The sequence below is a fragment of the Myotis brandtii genome, unplaced genomic scaffold, assembly GCF_000412655.1.
Source record: "Myotis brandtii unplaced genomic scaffold, ASM41265v1 scaffold157, whole genome shotgun sequence".
NCBI lineage: Eukaryota > Metazoa > Chordata > Mammalia > Chiroptera > Vespertilionidae > Myotis > Myotis brandtii.
In genome coordinates this window covers 5,477,717-5,493,471 of record NW_005355708.1, presented here as the reverse complement: position 1 = coordinate 5,493,471, position 15,755 = coordinate 5,477,717, and the positions used below count along the sequence as shown (strand labels likewise).

Here is a 15,755-nt window from a genome sequence, read left to right as displayed (position 1 = left end):
GCTTTTGGGGTGTCAAGTGGGGGAGTAGACATGGCCGGGGAAGAAGGAGGGGTGCTCCATCGTATCCTTCCCCTCTTCACTGACTGCAGATATCGGGGCCCATCCTTCAGGTTCCTTGAGCTGTGGGGTGAGGGGCTGAGCAGGATGGAGGCGTGCCTGGTTCTGGGGAACAAGGGGCTGTGGTCCTGCGCCTTCCACCAGGCCTCGGAGTGGGGTGGGCCTGTGCGGGGTTTCGAAGTGTCTCTGGATTCTAGCAGACTCTCAAACCCCAGCTGCTCTTGGGGGGGGCGGGGCAGTAGCAGGCAAATCCAGGTCTGTGGCGTGGGGCTGTCCCATCTCCCCAGAATTTTCTGCCTCTGACTGATCAGATGTCTTAGGGAGCCAAGTTGGCGCCAGGAGTGGGAAGGGTTTGTGTGGTGTGTGTTTGGGACAGGGAGACATCCTCAAAGGGGCAGCCTCCAGGCAGCCCCCGCCCCTCACTCTCACCCCCAGATCCTTGCACTCAGAGATGTCAGGGCCCCCAGGAAGCTCAGGGTTCCTCATACTCCCATTTCATAGATGAGGAAACTGAGGCCCAGTGTTTCCAACCCTTGGCCAACTTGGCAGAACCATTCCTTTTTATGTATTGCCATCAGGGGCAGTAGCTGGCTTTGATTTTGCAGTTTGTCTCCAACCCCTGAGGGTCGGTAAGTTCTTCTTCATGTCTAGCCTTGATCTTCTTGGCTGCTCGTTTTCTTCCTCTGGTCAGACAATGCCTCCTTGTTGCTTCCTATCCCCACCACTTCAGCCCTGAGGCCTGGGGGACTGGTGAGAAACTGGGTTAGACGGGAGCCCTCCCTGCGCCCCTGGGCAGTGTTCCCAGCTGGGGATCAGCGGCTCCTTCCAGTGGCAGGATGTTGGGACTGGTGTTTCTCGCCCCCCCTCCTTTTGGTAAAACCAAAGGCTCCTTGTTGCTTTTGTTGATGTATTTTTGTTCCTCTTTGAACAAAAAGCTGTGGTTTTTGAATGAGTCTGAGGCTGGAGGAGGCGAGGGTGCGTGCAGAATGGGGCGCGGGTCTGTGTCTGCTCTGCCTCTGGAACAGCTCATGGCAGGATGGGAGTGGGGCTCTGCCCTGCAAGCGGTCCCTGTCCCAGGAAGCCCATAGCCGAGCCCAGCAGCTTCTCAGCATCCTCCCTGCCCTTACCGGTGGCTCAGAGGCCCTCAGACATAACCCCGCTCTGGGGGCAGGCCCCTTGTCCTGCATCCCTGCAGGTCATTGTTTGGACTCAGACACCCTCTTTAGAAAAGTTCTAAGGAGCAGGTGGCTTCTGACTGGTGGTGACTGAGACCCCAGAGGGTCTCATCGTGGCCACGCTTGGAAACAGGTTGGGTTTGAAAGATGAATTCCTTTGTTCTCCACCCACCCTGCCAAGCACATCTCTCCCCAGAGGCCTGAGAGCTGGGGGTGGACTGGGGTCCCCTGAGAGAGAGAGAGAGAGAGAGAGAGAGAGAGAGATAGAGAGATGTCAGCTTGCCCTCAGCTGGCGGGGTAGCGATGGTGGAGGGGAGAATGCACTGGGCAGTGCTCCTGGACACGGAGCCTCCATTTCTTTCTCTGTAAAATGGGCACATTGATCACACTGACTTTTCTAGTCCGTGGCCTTGTGGCAGATTTCAAGAGGGAATGTGCACGGGACCCAGTCCCTGTTCTTGCCCCCATGGATGCAAGATCCCGTCCCCTGTCCTCCAGACTCCCTGTCCTGTGCTGGGCTCTCTCTCAGCCTCTCTGCCTCCGAGCAGCCAATCCTGCTACCGAGGGTGGGGAGGGACGCTGCGGAGGGCCCACCGCTTGGAATGACCAGCGTGGAGGCTGGCCACGGAGGGACAAAGAGCAGCTGTGCTCTGGGCCCAGCTCCGGGCCAGGGTGAGGACGCCCAGTTCTCCCCCTGCTGCCCCTTGTTCCCTCACCAGGGCCCCATCTGTTGGTGGGGCTGGGGTGCCAGTGGGGTCACCCGCTGGGGGCGGGGGGCCCCTCTTTCGGCCTCAGCGCCCACAATGGCAGACACACACATCCATTCATCTCTGGGTGAGGGTAGTGGGTGGGCAGAGCTCCAACCTGAGGACGGAGAGGGAGGGAAAAGGTAAAATTCCCAGCAATTGTTTCTGGAAGGAGGTCAAAGGAGCCCTTTCCAGGGCAGTCGTGCTGGCGGGGGAGGGGCGCAGCTCTGCTGTTGCTGTGTCCACCCCTCGAAAGACAAATTTCTGGCACCTGTCCTCCTCGCCTAAATGTCTGCAAGGATCCTGCAGACACAGTCTCCTGGCGTTGTCCTCAGGGGTCCTCCGCAGTTGAGGACACCCTTGCTGTGCCTGTGTCCTCCCCACCCCCACAGACCCTCTCTCTCTGTCTGCGCTCCCCGCTCTCCTGCCTGGAGCTGAGGATGAGGTTGCCATGGGAACCTGAAGCGCAGTGAGCAGGGGAAGGGAAAGGCAGGGTTGTCAAGCCAGGGCTGGGGGCTGTGGGGAGGGGACAGGGTTGACCCAGCAGGGGGAGGACAGCCCGAACTGCATGTCTGCCTGCCTTCCTCTGGCCTGGGGTTGGGTTTTAGGAGGCGGGGTAAGAGATGGGAGGCTCTGCACTCCTCTTAAATCTGGTTCATCTGATGCAGGATTAAAATCCCTTCCCTTCCCTGCCACATGAAACGAGTCCACATCTAGGCTGGTTACCCCTTCCCTTCCGACGGGGTTAGCGTTCAGGCTTTGGGAGGACTGATATCTGGGGGTCATATGACTCCAAAGAGGGGATGAAATACCTGCCAACCCCACCCACAGGTTCTTGCTGCATGTGGGGGGGGCAGGCTCCTGAGACCCTTGTGGGGGAGTGTGTGAGTGTGGCGTGTAATGTGCCCTGTCCTGGGTGGACTGCTGGCCTCCGTGTCTAGGAGACGCGTGTCACCGTGTTAGGCTCATCCATACGTTTATGGCGAGTGAGGAACGCGGTGCGTGGAGGAGCCTCGGAACGGCGGGTGGGGTGCGTGTCAGGTACACGTGTCTGGCCGTCCTTGGGCCACCGGAACAGGCGCTCTGTTTTAACCGTGTCCACTCAGGCGGATGGGAAACCCCGGGTGTGCAGACTGGCCTCCGTGCACATGGGTTTGCCTTTTGCCGAGGCTGCTGGCTCCCCTTCCCCACCAAATGCTGACCGGTGCCATCTTCTCAGGGTTAACCCTTCAACTTGCGGGCCAGAGCCCCCCGGAGTCTCCCTGGTCCCCCTGCTTTAGGTCCCCCTCCTCCCCGCCACAGGAGTCTGTCCTTACAGATGCTCTCCTCACCGCCACCCCACCCCACAATGCCTTCACAATGGCTCTTCCTTGGTGGGAGGGTCGTCTCTGAAACTCGCCCTCTGAGGACCTCAGGGCCAGCCAGTTCTGCTAGAGAGCTGACTTGGATCCCTCTTGCTGTTCTCGTCCTAGCCTCTGGGAGCAGAGTCCCGGTGGATCCTCCCTTTCCCTGGAACAGCTCAGGAATTTTGAATGGCGCTCCTCAGCTGTGGGTGGCCCTGGTTTCGTGGAACTGGGCCAAGCCCGGGGACTGGACCCACAGCCGTGGCCCCACATTCATCCGCAGGCCATGCCAGCTGCAGGCACCTGTGTTTACTCTTCAGTCTCCTCTCCTTCCTCCCTCTGCTGGGGCAGCTGCGGGCCTGGGCTGACCTGGGAGGCAGGAGCCAGGCTGGGCCGGGGAGGCTAGGGGTTGGGACACAGCTAGACTCACTTAGGTCCAAGATGGAGAAACGAGCCCAGAGGGAACAGGGACTTGCCAGTCCGCCCAGCGAGCCCGTGGCAGGGCCAGAGTCCAGCACTGTGCCCCATCCCCTTGGTCCCCCTCCAAACTCCAAGCCCTGCTCGTCACTGAGGGAAGTCACGTGTTCACCAGTAGCTCTGGTTCAGGGTGGGGCGGGTTTGGTGAGGACACAGAGACCGGAGGGCTGCTCACGGCCAGCTCTAGGGTGTGTCACCGACTGGGGTGGAACGTGCCTGGAAGGGGACAATCCTCTGACCCGGGACCTGCCGGTAGTCACAGCTGTGGCGGGGTGTGGTCACCCAGGGCTGAAAATGGCCGGATCTCAGCTTCTGCTGAGAGAAGCCACCCGCCATTCCCTGAAATAGTTGGGGCCCATGCCGATCCCCAACGGTTTCACATTCCAGCACGTGTACACGCACCACAGCGACTCAGGACCGCCTCCCCTTCAGCCGGTGTGCTGGGGACTTGGTGATGCCCTCATGGGACGTAGGAGACCCGAGTTCTAGTCCCGGCCCAGCTTCAATGTTTGGTGTGACGTTTGTTTATTCAACAAATATTTGTTGGATACCAGGTACTATTCTAGGAGCCTGGGTACGTCAATGACCAAAAGAGATAAAAAACCACCCCCTCACCTCATAGAGAAGCAGTGGAGAGAGAAGACAATAAACCGATGGGATAAATAAGTCAATTATAATGTCACCTAAGTGCTGAGTACTTGGTGCCAGTGCACTGTGTGCGTGTGGGAAATGGGGGTTGGGCCAGATGGTCTGAGAGGCCCTGCAGATTAGCTGCAAGGGCTTCCCTGGCTCCTGCTCCCTCCACGCCAGCCCTCTTTCTGGGGGACAGGACTCTGGTCTGTCAGGTGCCTGGAGACCGAAGGGTTCGGTTCAGGGTGCTGGGCCCGAGGGAGATTGTCTGGGTGCCAGGAGACCAGCCTTGTGCCTTGTGCCTTGGCCACATTCTTTAACCTTTCTCAGTTCAGTCATCTGTCAGAGGGGGACAGTAGGGTGCGTGTGAGAATTTGATGAACTGAAGCATGCATGCCTTTAGCACAGGGCAGACATGGGCCATGGTGGCAGTGTTATCTGTCGCCCAAGGGTGGGGGGGTGGCCTCTTTTCTGGCATCAGGCTGATCTCTCACCTGTACTCACTTAGGTTGGACCTTGTTGGCCCTTCGAAATATCACTCTGGATGTGTGCACTTTCACTACCTCTTCCTCCTCTTTTTTTCTCCTCCTCCAGGAAGCCCCCCTGGATATGCATGTCCCTTTCCCCTTCATTTCTGGCTCCGTATCCCTCCTGACCTTCCTCTCCTTGGTTGGCCTCCATTTCTGGTTTTAGCTGAAAGCTTTGTCCTGACCCCATCCTCATCTCCGCCCCCTTCTGGCCCAACGCCCTTGACTTCCCTGGTCGGTAGACTCCTAAGGCATGGATTATCCCCAAACAAGGGTGATCGGCCACCCTCAGGGTGTCCCTATGGCCTCCCTTTGGCCCGCCAGCCACTCAAGCCATTTGTGTCTCCCAGGTCAGCTCAGGCTGAGTCTGAGCGACCCTTGCCTCCCTCTTTGTGGCTGGTGGACACTGGTCCTGCTTCTGGGGCAGGGGCAGGACCTGCCCGCCGGTCAGAGGTAGCTGCCAGGAGAGAGTCAGGGGTCTGTGAGAAGCCCAGAGCTTCCTGCCCTTTCCCCAGAGTGACCTCCACTTGTTCTTTTCTGTCCTGCAGACACTACCCCAAGCAGTCCTTCACTATGGTGGCTGACACCCCTGAAAATCTCCGCCTCAAGCAACAGAGCGAGCTCCAGAGTCAGGTGAGGGGCGGGCTGGTGCGGGGGCCTGGCGGGGAGGGAGGGCTGTCGCAACCCCTGCATTTGGCAAGGGCTCCTTCCCGCTGGGGTTACTCAGCAAGGCCAAGCTGCTGACCTCCTGGCACTTGCCGGGTCTCCCCGCCCCCAACCCTGTACCCAGTTACTTCATATTTCCTGACTTGATCGAAGGAGGGGAGAGCTGCCCCCCACTTCCCTAAAGTGGGTTGGAGGGGTGTCGGTGTCTGACTCCTTCTGCTCTGGGAAATTTCACATGGGGCCCCCGAAGCTCCTCCCCACTCACCCCCACCCTCAAAGGAGGGAACTCACCTCTCTAGGCTCAGGCCGGTCTGAGGTTACCAGCCCAGCCTCTGTAGCCATGTCCCGAGGATTCTCTCTCATCATTCATGTTTCTGTCTCTCTCCCTCCCCCTTCCTCTCCGAAATCAATAACAATATATTAAAAAGAAAAAAAAGGAGAGAGGCAGTCAGAGCCCCGAGGAACCTGGAGGAAGAGGTGTGGGCGGGGAGCGGGGAACGGTGCCGGTCCAGGGGGGTGGGTGTGTGTGCACACCCTCAGGTGGAGGCAGGGGAGACACACACGGCCAGACTCTCAGGAGGAGAAATTCAAACCGCACTAATTCCCCAGCCTTTGTTGGTCTCACAAAAAGCTTGGCTTCAGGTCTTTTTTTGTCCCTGGAATCCAATCCCTGAGGGGAACCCCCTGCTCCCCAGAGGCCCTCCTGAGTCATCCGGGTTCCAGGCCTCCTGACTCTCGGGCGGGCTGGGGCAGTCAGGAGAACGGCCATCACTCTGCGGTAGGTCCAGGACTTGACCTCCTCTAATCCTCACAACCAGCTGATGGAGGGACTCTTGCTGTCCCCATTGTACAGATGGGAACACTGAGGTTTGGAGAGGCCATGCTACTTGCCCAGATGTAGATTTCAAGCCCTTTGCTCAGAGCAGTTCTGCAGCCTGCTGTGGCCCCCAGCCCCATGCTCTCAACCCGCAGGATGCACCAGAAGGGACTGGGGCCTTGTTAGAATGCACCCAAGGGGCTGGATGGGGCCCAGGAATCTGTGTTTTGACCGCCCTGGTGATTCAGGTGAAAGCTTTTAGTCTCACAGACATAATTTGAGAGGCTTAGAGCTGGGCTGGGGATCAGGTGGAGCTGAGGGACCTGAGCTCACCCTCTTTCTGCTGTGATGGGCGGGCGGGAGGCGGGCGGGAGCCCTGGGCGTTAGGGCTTGGCATTGGGGGCATAGCTCTAACCTCCTGTAGTTGGGCTCCTGAGGGGCTGGGGCTGGGGCTGGGGTAGCAGAGGGTGGAGGCAGGACCTGCCCTCTTTGCAGGCCCCTCCCCTGCCCCCAGCTGTGTGGTGGGAGCTGGCTGCTTGCCTCCCCTGGTAAAATGGGGACAGCAAACCCCAGTTGCCTACAGGTGGGGGCTGGGCCTGCTGCTCTGAGGCTTGGAAGGGCTGAGCTGGCCTGGCTGGGGGTGGTGACAGGTCTGTTCCTGTGGCCGCTGTGGGGGCAGGGCCTGCTCTAGCCGCCTGTGGCTGGCGGGAAGGGAAGTGGGAGCCTCCTCTGCTTACCCTGCCCCACCCCCCCAGGGCATCAGCTGGGCTCTCTCCAGGGCCCTTTCCTGGGCTGGCATCCGTGTGCCTCAGCCCTTCTCAGTCTCCAGGAAGCTGCCTGTGCTATTTCAACTTTGTTTTCCCATCTCCAGATGGGTTCCCCAAATGGTTCTTCGGGTGTCTGGGGCACCTGGAGCCTTCCCTCGGGGTGGTCCAGACCCGGCTGGGCTGAGGCAGGGAACTGGCAGCTCTCCCAACCCCCACCCCAGGCTGAAGGGAGGCAACAGCTTTGGGGTGGGACTGAGCCGGGGATGTCTGTGTAGCCCCTGAGCCCAGGCAGAAGTGCAAAGAGAATGTCTCTCATTTTCCCTCTCATTGTCATACCTCCAGGACTTGCCCAGGGGGACAGGAGAGCCCCAGGCCTGCCCTGGAGCAGGGTCCCTACTCCCTTCTGTTGGACCCAGTGACCTCAGATGGCATATCTGTGTCCTGAGCCAGAGGTGACATCCTGGATGTCCCACTATTAGCTACTGTGACCCTGGGCAAGTTATTTCAAGTCTCCGAGCCTGAGTGCCTTACCTGAAAAATGGGGATTACCTATAGGTAGTCTCTCTCCAAAGGTTGCTGTGAGGATGTTAGTATACAGCAGGCAGTGGGAACAGTTCTGGTATACAGTCAGCACTCAATAGATGTTTGAATTCCTATTGTGCTGGGAAGGAGAGGGAAGGGAACTGGGCATGATGCATCCGAGGCACAGACAGGGACCTGCTGCCCTCGTCCAGCACCGACCTTTCTCATCGGGTCTCCTCCCCTTCTGTGTGTGTCGGATTTCAAACCTGACTTCTTTTTTTGTTAGAGGGGAGTGGGCTACATAGTACGTGGGCCCAGCAGGTAGTGGGCACAAAATAAGTGGTAAAATTGTTGGTATTATATTTTTTCAATGAATTGTTAAAAAATATATTTTATTGATTTTTTTACAGAGAGGAAGGGAGAGGGATAGATTAGAAATATAGTGGTAAAATTGTTGGTATTATATTTTTTCAATGAATTGTTAAAAAATATATTTTATTGATTTTTTTACAGAGAGGAAGGGAGAGGGATAGAGAGTTAGAAATATCGATGAGAGAGAAACATCGATCAGCTGCCTCCAGCACACTCCCTACTGGAGATGTGCCCGCAACCCAGGTACATGCCCTTGACCGGAATCGAACCTGGGACCCTTCAGTCCGCAGGCCGACGCTCTATCCACTGAGCCAAACCGGTTTCAGCCAATGAATTTTTTAAAGTCTCAATCTTTCCTCTTACGTTGGGTCAGTAAAGGCAGTTTTTTCCAAACTGTGCTGCATGTTTGGAAAGTTTGTGTCTCCATTCAATTCATTCATCATTTACTCGACAGATCTTTCTTGGTACCTGCTGTTTGTGGGGATAGTGATGAACAAGGTAGACCCTGGGAGAAGACTGAACACATCCTCATATAGAAAGCAGAGTTGCCTCGGTGGTGGTTGTCTGGGCTTGAGGAGCCTCTGGCATCAGTCCTGGCCCTGCCTTGGGGGTTTGTTTCCAGGACGCGAGGCCCAGGCGCCTCCCAGGCAGAGAGTCGTCCAGTCACAGCACGTAGTCTCCTGACCAACAGCTGGGCTGAGTGAACTCGGGCAGGTCCTTTCCTCCCCAGAGACCCTCGTCGCATCCTGGTGAGCCGTCCCAGATGCGGGGAACACTCCTGAGTGGGTGACAAGGAGCCCTGAGGAGGGGCTCCAGGCAGGGCCCCCGACACTCCTGGCTCCTCGCTCTTTACCTGTCACCCACTCCAACACCTAACAGCCTTTCAGAGAACCTTCCCCACCTCCATTCTCCGTAGTTAAGGCCACAGGTACTTAAAAATGGTCACAAATTCCAGGGCGTGGAGGGCTTTTAGGAATCAGCTAACTAGTCTCTTGAGAGGGGGGCTGACTTGTCCAGGGACACGCAGCAAAGTGGTGCTGAGTCCAGGCCTCTGCCTTCTCTCAGCGTGGACTCCATCCCAGCCCTGCCCTCTCGGGACCCCCTGGGCCAGGAGTGAATGAATTACCCTCCCCAGCAGGGGAACTCGCTGGGAACCCGCTGATGTCACCGCAGTGTCGCCATGGCAATTATTTCCCTGGATTAAGGGGCCTGGCCCTTGCCAGGCCAGGAAGTAGAGGAAGGAGTGGGGAACTGGCATTTGTTCAGCACTTCAGCGTTGACAAAGCACTTTCACAACTGCCCTTATCAGAGCGTGGTGAGCCCGGCCGCGTGCTCCACACTGTGTTGGCTGCTGTAGAGCAACTGTCTACCATCTGCACCATTGATCGGGGCGGGTGGTATGATTGTCCCCTTTCACAGATTTGTAAACCGAGGCCCAAAAGGTTACGTACATCATTTGCCCAAGATCACTTGGCAGATGGAGACTGAGCCTGTGCTGGTGCCAGCTCCCTCTGGCACTTTGCCTTGGGGATAGGAAGCCCCCTCCCCATATGACAACCCTTTTACAGGTGAGGAAACCGAAGTCAGAGGCCTTGCATTTGGGGCTTCTGTATCCAGAGCTACATTTTTCTGGCTCTAAGTGCCTTACCTGCCCTGCTGCCCGCTTCTCAGAGGGTTTCCGCTCCCCACCCCAACTAAGAGGCACCACGCTGGCCCAGGTCTTCCCGGATGGGCTGAGGCCGGGCAGTTCTGGGCCCCTGGGTGGGTTGGTAGCTTTATCATTGTTAATTTTTCTGTCCAGGCCTTTGTGTTCAGTCTGGAGCAAAACAAAGGAATTTCTGGAACCTTTTAGGAAGGAGTCCGTGGACGGATGAGCTGGGGGGCGGGCAGGGTGCAGAGGAACTGACAGGTGTGGCCGTGGCTGCAGACATGTGTGTGGCCGGTTGGGTCACAGTGCAGCTCGGCACTGTGGCCAGATGATTCCATGCCGGGAGCTGCCTGGGCTCGTCATCCTGGAAACGGCCAGGGTCCTGGGCCTCATGTCCTGGGCTGACCTTCCAGGACAGGGCAGCCCCCGTGGAGGAAATCCAGGCAGCTGGTGGGGTTTGGGACAGCTGGCTGCCGAGGTGCACAGGGAAGTCCCTGGAAGCCAAGGAGCGGTTCTCCGCCTCATGGGCATTTTCAGCCTCCATTCTGCTCTTTAAACCCCCAGGGGAGGACAAGAGAATCCTCATTATTTCAATCCCTTGAGTGTTTGGGAAGTCCTTTCTGCTGTCTGACATGAGTCCCTCTCTTGGAGGATCCATGGGATTCCCAAGAGAGGAGGGCAGTGGTGGGGTGGCGTGGCACCCTGTTGTGAAGTGCTGTCTGTCCCCCAACAACTTCATCCTTTCCTGTGGCGCTGACCCCAGAAGCCGGCTCCAGGAAGCCGCCAGAGCCCATCAAAGGCTCATTGATCGAGTCTTCCGAGTGGCTGTCTCCCTGCCCTCCTCTCTGGGCACCAACTTTGTCCCTTGGCACAGCCCTCACTTAACTGGTCACTCAAAAACTCCCCTGGGCTCTCGACCTCGACGGGCAGGGCCACATCCTGGTGAGGGTGAGGGCTGGGGCAGGCTGTGGAGCTCTGGGAAGAGCCTTCTTCCGATAGCTGTGTGGGAGGATGGGTGGGCGGGGAAGGGTCAGGAGTCAGGCAGATGAGGCTTTGCATTTTGGTGGCTCTGGACTTTTGTTGCTAAGCTGTGTGACCTTGGGCATGGACTATGTGTCTCTGTGGCTCGGTTTCCTTACTTAAAATGGAGTTAATAGCCCTGGCCAGTGTTTCTTAGTGGTTAGAGCATGCACTGAAGGGTCATGGTTCAAATCCTGGTCAAGGGCATGTACCTGGGTTGCAGGTTCCATCCCCAGCCCCGGTTGGGGCGTGTGCGGTAGGCAACCAATTGATGTGTGTCTCTCACATCAATGTTTCTTTCTCTCTCTCCTTCCCTCCCTCCCATTCCTTCTCTCCCTTTGCTCTCTAAAAGTCAATGGAAAAAATATCCTCGGGTGAGGATTAACAACAACAACAAAAATGGAGCTAATAATAGTATATGGTAAGATTTAAATGAGGCAGTTCGTGTAAAAAGCACTTGGCACTCAGAATGCACTGAATATGTGTTGATGGATTATCATCCTTATTTTAATATTTTTTGGTTAAGACTTCTGCTTTGAGTTGGGGGGTGGTGGATGTCACTACAGGGGGAGTTCTGGTCAGGATCTCCCTCCTAGCTGGTTGCTACCTCAGGTGGCCACAGGCTGGGGCCCTTTCTGCTTCCCCTGGCTTGACTCTGGCCCCTCTCCCGTCTGGTCCTCCAGGTGCGCTACAAGGAGGAGTTCGAGAAGAACAAGGGCAAGGGCTTCAGCGTGGTGGCCGACACACCCGAACTCCAGAGGATCAAGAAGACCCAGGACCAGATCAGTAACGTAAGCTGCCCTGCCCCTGTGGGGCCACACCACCCGCCCCCCTTCCTCGCCGTCTCCCCCCTGCCAGGCTGGCAGACATGCGTGGGGCCCGCGGGCGGGCCTGCTGACGGCTGCTTGAGCAGAGGGAAAGGAAGGGGAGGGTTTGGGGTACAGATACCTTTTCTTTGTACCCCAGACTCACCCTCTGTCCACAGAGCAGAAATGGACGGTACGTTGGGGAGGGTGCAGGGAGGCCTATGTTTAGCTCAGTCATGCCCCTCTCTGTGAAGTTCCGTGGGTTTTTTCCTGGCTGGTGGGTGTTAGGGTCCAGAGTGGCTGTTTTGTCTGAGCACAAAGGTCAAAACTTCAGAACTGGGTGGCAGGGAGGGGAGGGGCCAGCCTCCCCGTCTGCCTTTGGGTGCTGACACTGCAGTCATTTCCGCCCTCCCTCAGCTTCCTCCCCCACCGTGGCTCACTCTTCCTTCCTGTGTAAAAACCCCAGCCAGCACGGCCTGCTGGCCCTGCACCCCTGGGCGCAGGATGGTCAGCAGTATGTGCTGTGGCCAGGCTGGGTGTGGAGAGTGGGCGGTGGATGGCCGGGCCTCCCGAGACCTGTGGCCAGGGAACAGGCCTCAGTTTCCTGCTTGGCTGAGCCATAGACCTGCAGCCTGTGCGGCTTCGGGCTTGTGGGAGGCTGTCTGGGGGGCTGTGGGCATGTGGGGGTGGGGCGCTGCTGTGAGCCTCAGCACGGAATCTGGGCTGCAGCCCTGTGCGTGGGGTGTTGGGCACGGAGCTGCAGGAAGTGCCCCGTCCGCTGGGCCAGGAGATCCTACAAATGAACTGGGCAAGCGCCCGTCTTCATGTCTGGAACGGGAAGGGGTCGGCGCGTTGCCCGGTGTCACCCTGGGCCGAGGGACTGGAGATAGAGGCTGTGGGGGGCCTGGGTTTCAGGTGGCCCCGCCGGCATCCACCCCTGGGCTCCCCATCCCTCTCCCCGGCCTCGTTGTCAGGACGCCCTTCGAGCTTGGCTGGGCTCCAACAGTGGCTCAGGTGGCTGTCAGGAGCCAGGGCCCACGCCTCGAGGAACAGCCGTGCCCAAGACCATGGCTTTCAAACGTTGACTGCAAACTGCCATCTGGAATACATTCCACACCGTGACCCCTACCCAAACCGGCCTGCTTATTTATTTAGAGGGAAAACAGAATCGAAACTTTCATGGAAGAGTCCTTACGACCGGAGGGCATTCAGATATTGTCTATTGTATTTCGTAAAGATGCTCGTTGCAGACTTCACTGAATGGGTTTCGCAACTAGGTTGTTGACCTGCAGTTTGAAATTCGAGGCTTGGGGAAAAGGAGGGCTTCCCTTGGGCTGGGAAGGCGCCTCACAGGGCTGGAATCCCACGCCCTCCCCCCAAAAAGTCTGTCTCAGTTCCTGCTCTTCAAGTCAGGCCCTGGCCAGAGGGAAAGAAGAGGGACAGAGGGTGTAGCTTAGAGCTCACCAGGGGGAAGCTGGAGGGAGGTGTGGGGGGAGCAGGAATAACGGGGAAGAGCAGGAATGGCTCATAAAGCTGCAATCTTTTTTTTTTAACGATAAATTTTATCTTATGTTCTTTTCTTTTAAAATATATTTTTATTGATTTTAGAGAGGAAGTTAGAAGGAGAGAGAAGCATCAATGATGAGAGCGAATCATTGAGCGGCTGCCTCCTGCACGCCCCACACTGGGGATGGAGACCACAACCCGGGCATGTGCCCGGAATGGGAATCGAACCGTGAACTCCTGGTTCATAGATCAACACGCTCGACTGCTGAGCCATGCTGGCCGGGCAAAGCTGGAATCTTAACTCTTTTTTTTTTTTTTTAAATATATCTTTATTGATTTCAGAGAGGAAGGGAGAGGGAAAGAGTTAGAAACATCAGTGATGAGAGATAGAATCATTGGTTGGCTGCCTCCTGCATGTCTCCTACTGGGGATCAAGCCCACAACCCAAGCATGTGCCCTTGGCAGGAATTGAACCTGGGACCCTTCAGTCTGCAGGCCAATTCTCTGTCCACTGAGCCAAACCGGCTAGGGCTGGAATCTTGACTCTTAAGCCTCTTTGGCTTTTCATTGTGAAGACTCTTGCCTTTTATCATTGATACTTGTCCCCTGTCTATAACCTTAATCTCCGAATACCTTCACTCATTGCTTCTAGCCCAGCGGTTCTCAACCTGTGGGTCGCGACCCCTTTGGTGGTCAAACGACCCTTTCACCTGGGTCGCCTAAGACCATCCTGCATATCAGATATTTACATTATGATTCATAACAGTAGCAACATTACAGTTATGAAGTAGCAACGAAAATAATTTTATGGTTGGGTCACAACATGAGGAACTGTATTTAAAGGGCCAGAAGGTTGTTCTAGCCTGTGGGTTTGAGCCAGATGTGTGTGTGTGTGTGTGTGTGTGTGTGTGTGTGTGTGTGTGTATGCGGGGGCGGGGTGATGACAAGCAAGCCCAGTCATTTCTGCCTCCCTTTCTGGAAGGCTTCCAGAATATTCCACATCCGGACTATGGTACCTGCTCTTCTTCCCTCCCCCACTCACCAGTTATTGGAGGTGTTACTGTCCCAGGAGTCCTGGTAATAGAACTCACTGTGGCCAAGACATTCACACCTAAGCAGATAACTATCTTATCATTAACCACAGGACTGCAATTAGCTGATTGTCCTCTGCTCTGAGGTGGGGAGATGAATTGAACCTGACCTGGTTCTGCTTTTGCAGCTTTAGCTGGGACGTGTGAGTTGTGACCACAAAGATGGAAGACTTGGTCTTAGTGAATGCAATTAGAGCCTGTCAAATGTGGGCCTCCCACGACTGTACTAGAATCGCTGGGGAAGGCTTATTGAAAATGCAGGCTCGCAGCCCTGCTCCCCAGGCTGCCCGAATCAGTGTCTCTAGGGGTGGGACCCAGGGACCAGCATTAAAAAAAAATCCTTACTGGAGGATATTTTTTCCATTGATTTTTTGAGAGGGAGAGAGAGAAAAAACACACACATTGATGTGAAGGAGACACATCGATTGGTTGTCTCCCAAACATACCCCAACAGGGGCCGGGGATTAAACCTACAACCCAGGTATGTGCCCTTGACCAGGAATCAAACCCGGGACACCCTTTGGGTTGAGGGCCGATGCTCTAACCACTGAGCACGCTGGCCAGGCCTCGGGAACCAGCATTTTCTGTTTACCTACTGAGGTGCGTGGGCACCAGCATTCTAAGCACAGTCCTTGGGCTACTTTGGTGCTCACTGAAGTTTGAGAACCTTCACCTAAGAGTCTGGAAAAAAACCTCAGGCCTAGATCAGAGGGTGCCGAGCCTGGCTGTGTCCCACACCCAGAAGAGTTTTGGGCAGGATGGTGTTTAGAGCCACACCTTTTGTTTTGAATCCATGGATATAGCCTGTCACTCAGTTGCCAGGTCAGCACCCAATGACTCCTAGCTGTTTCCAGAGGTCAGACCATCTTGCAAAGAGATGCTTTGCCTCCCTGGAGGAATAGACTAGGTTTACCAGTGAGAGCACTTTATTTTATTATTATTTTTTAAATATATTTTTTATTGATTTCAGAGAGGAAGGGAGAGGGAGAGAGAGATAGAAACATCAATGATGAGAGAGAATCGCTGATCGGCTGCCTCCTGCATGCACCCCACTGGGGATCGAGCCTGCAACTCAGGCATGTGCCCTTGACCGGAATCGAACCCAGGACCTTTCAGTCTGCAGGCCGACGCTCTATCCACTGAGCCAAACCGGCCAGGGCCAGTGAGAGCATTTTAAAATCGAGTGTCTGCTTTCCCCAGGTGATGTTAATGCTTCGATATGTGCGGTCTGTCACCCGTCCTGCAGAGAGGCAAGATGGTGAGGTGGAAAGAGCCAGTGAGAGCAGAAACCCAGCTTCTATCATCCAAGAGCTGGGCAGGCCTCACCGAGCCTCGGTTTCCTCATCTGTAAAAATGGGAGCATGGGCCCTACCTTAAAAGGTGGACGCAAGGAAACTGTCGAGTGCTTGGCATTCGATAAATCGTGTCCATTATTATTACTTCAAAGGCAGGCCTGTTTGCTTTCTATTTTGTGGCTAAGGAACATGGAGTAAAGTTTGGCTGAAGAGTTAGACCGTTGTCACCCTGGTTGGGTAGCTCAGTTGGATGGACCATTGATGGATACGCCGAGGTTTTGGGTACATAC

At 56.1% G+C, this 15,755-nt stretch overlaps 1 protein-coding gene across 2 annotated transcripts in view; it reads left to right on the top strand.

Annotated features, from left to right (window-relative positions):
* The window catches only part of LASP1 (LIM and SH3 protein 1), a 40,316-nt gene that overhangs the window by 11,077 nt on the left and 13,484 nt on the right, over positions 1–15,755 (top strand). For both annotated transcript variants that reach the window (XM_005861907.2, XM_014536178.1), the window contains exons 3-4: positions 5,504–5,588; positions 11,451–11,558. In XM_005861907.2, coding sequence (XP_005861969.1) covers positions 5,504–5,588; positions 11,451–11,558 — 193 coding nt within the window. The remainder of the gene's footprint in view (positions 1–5,503; positions 5,589–11,450; positions 11,559–15,755) is intronic.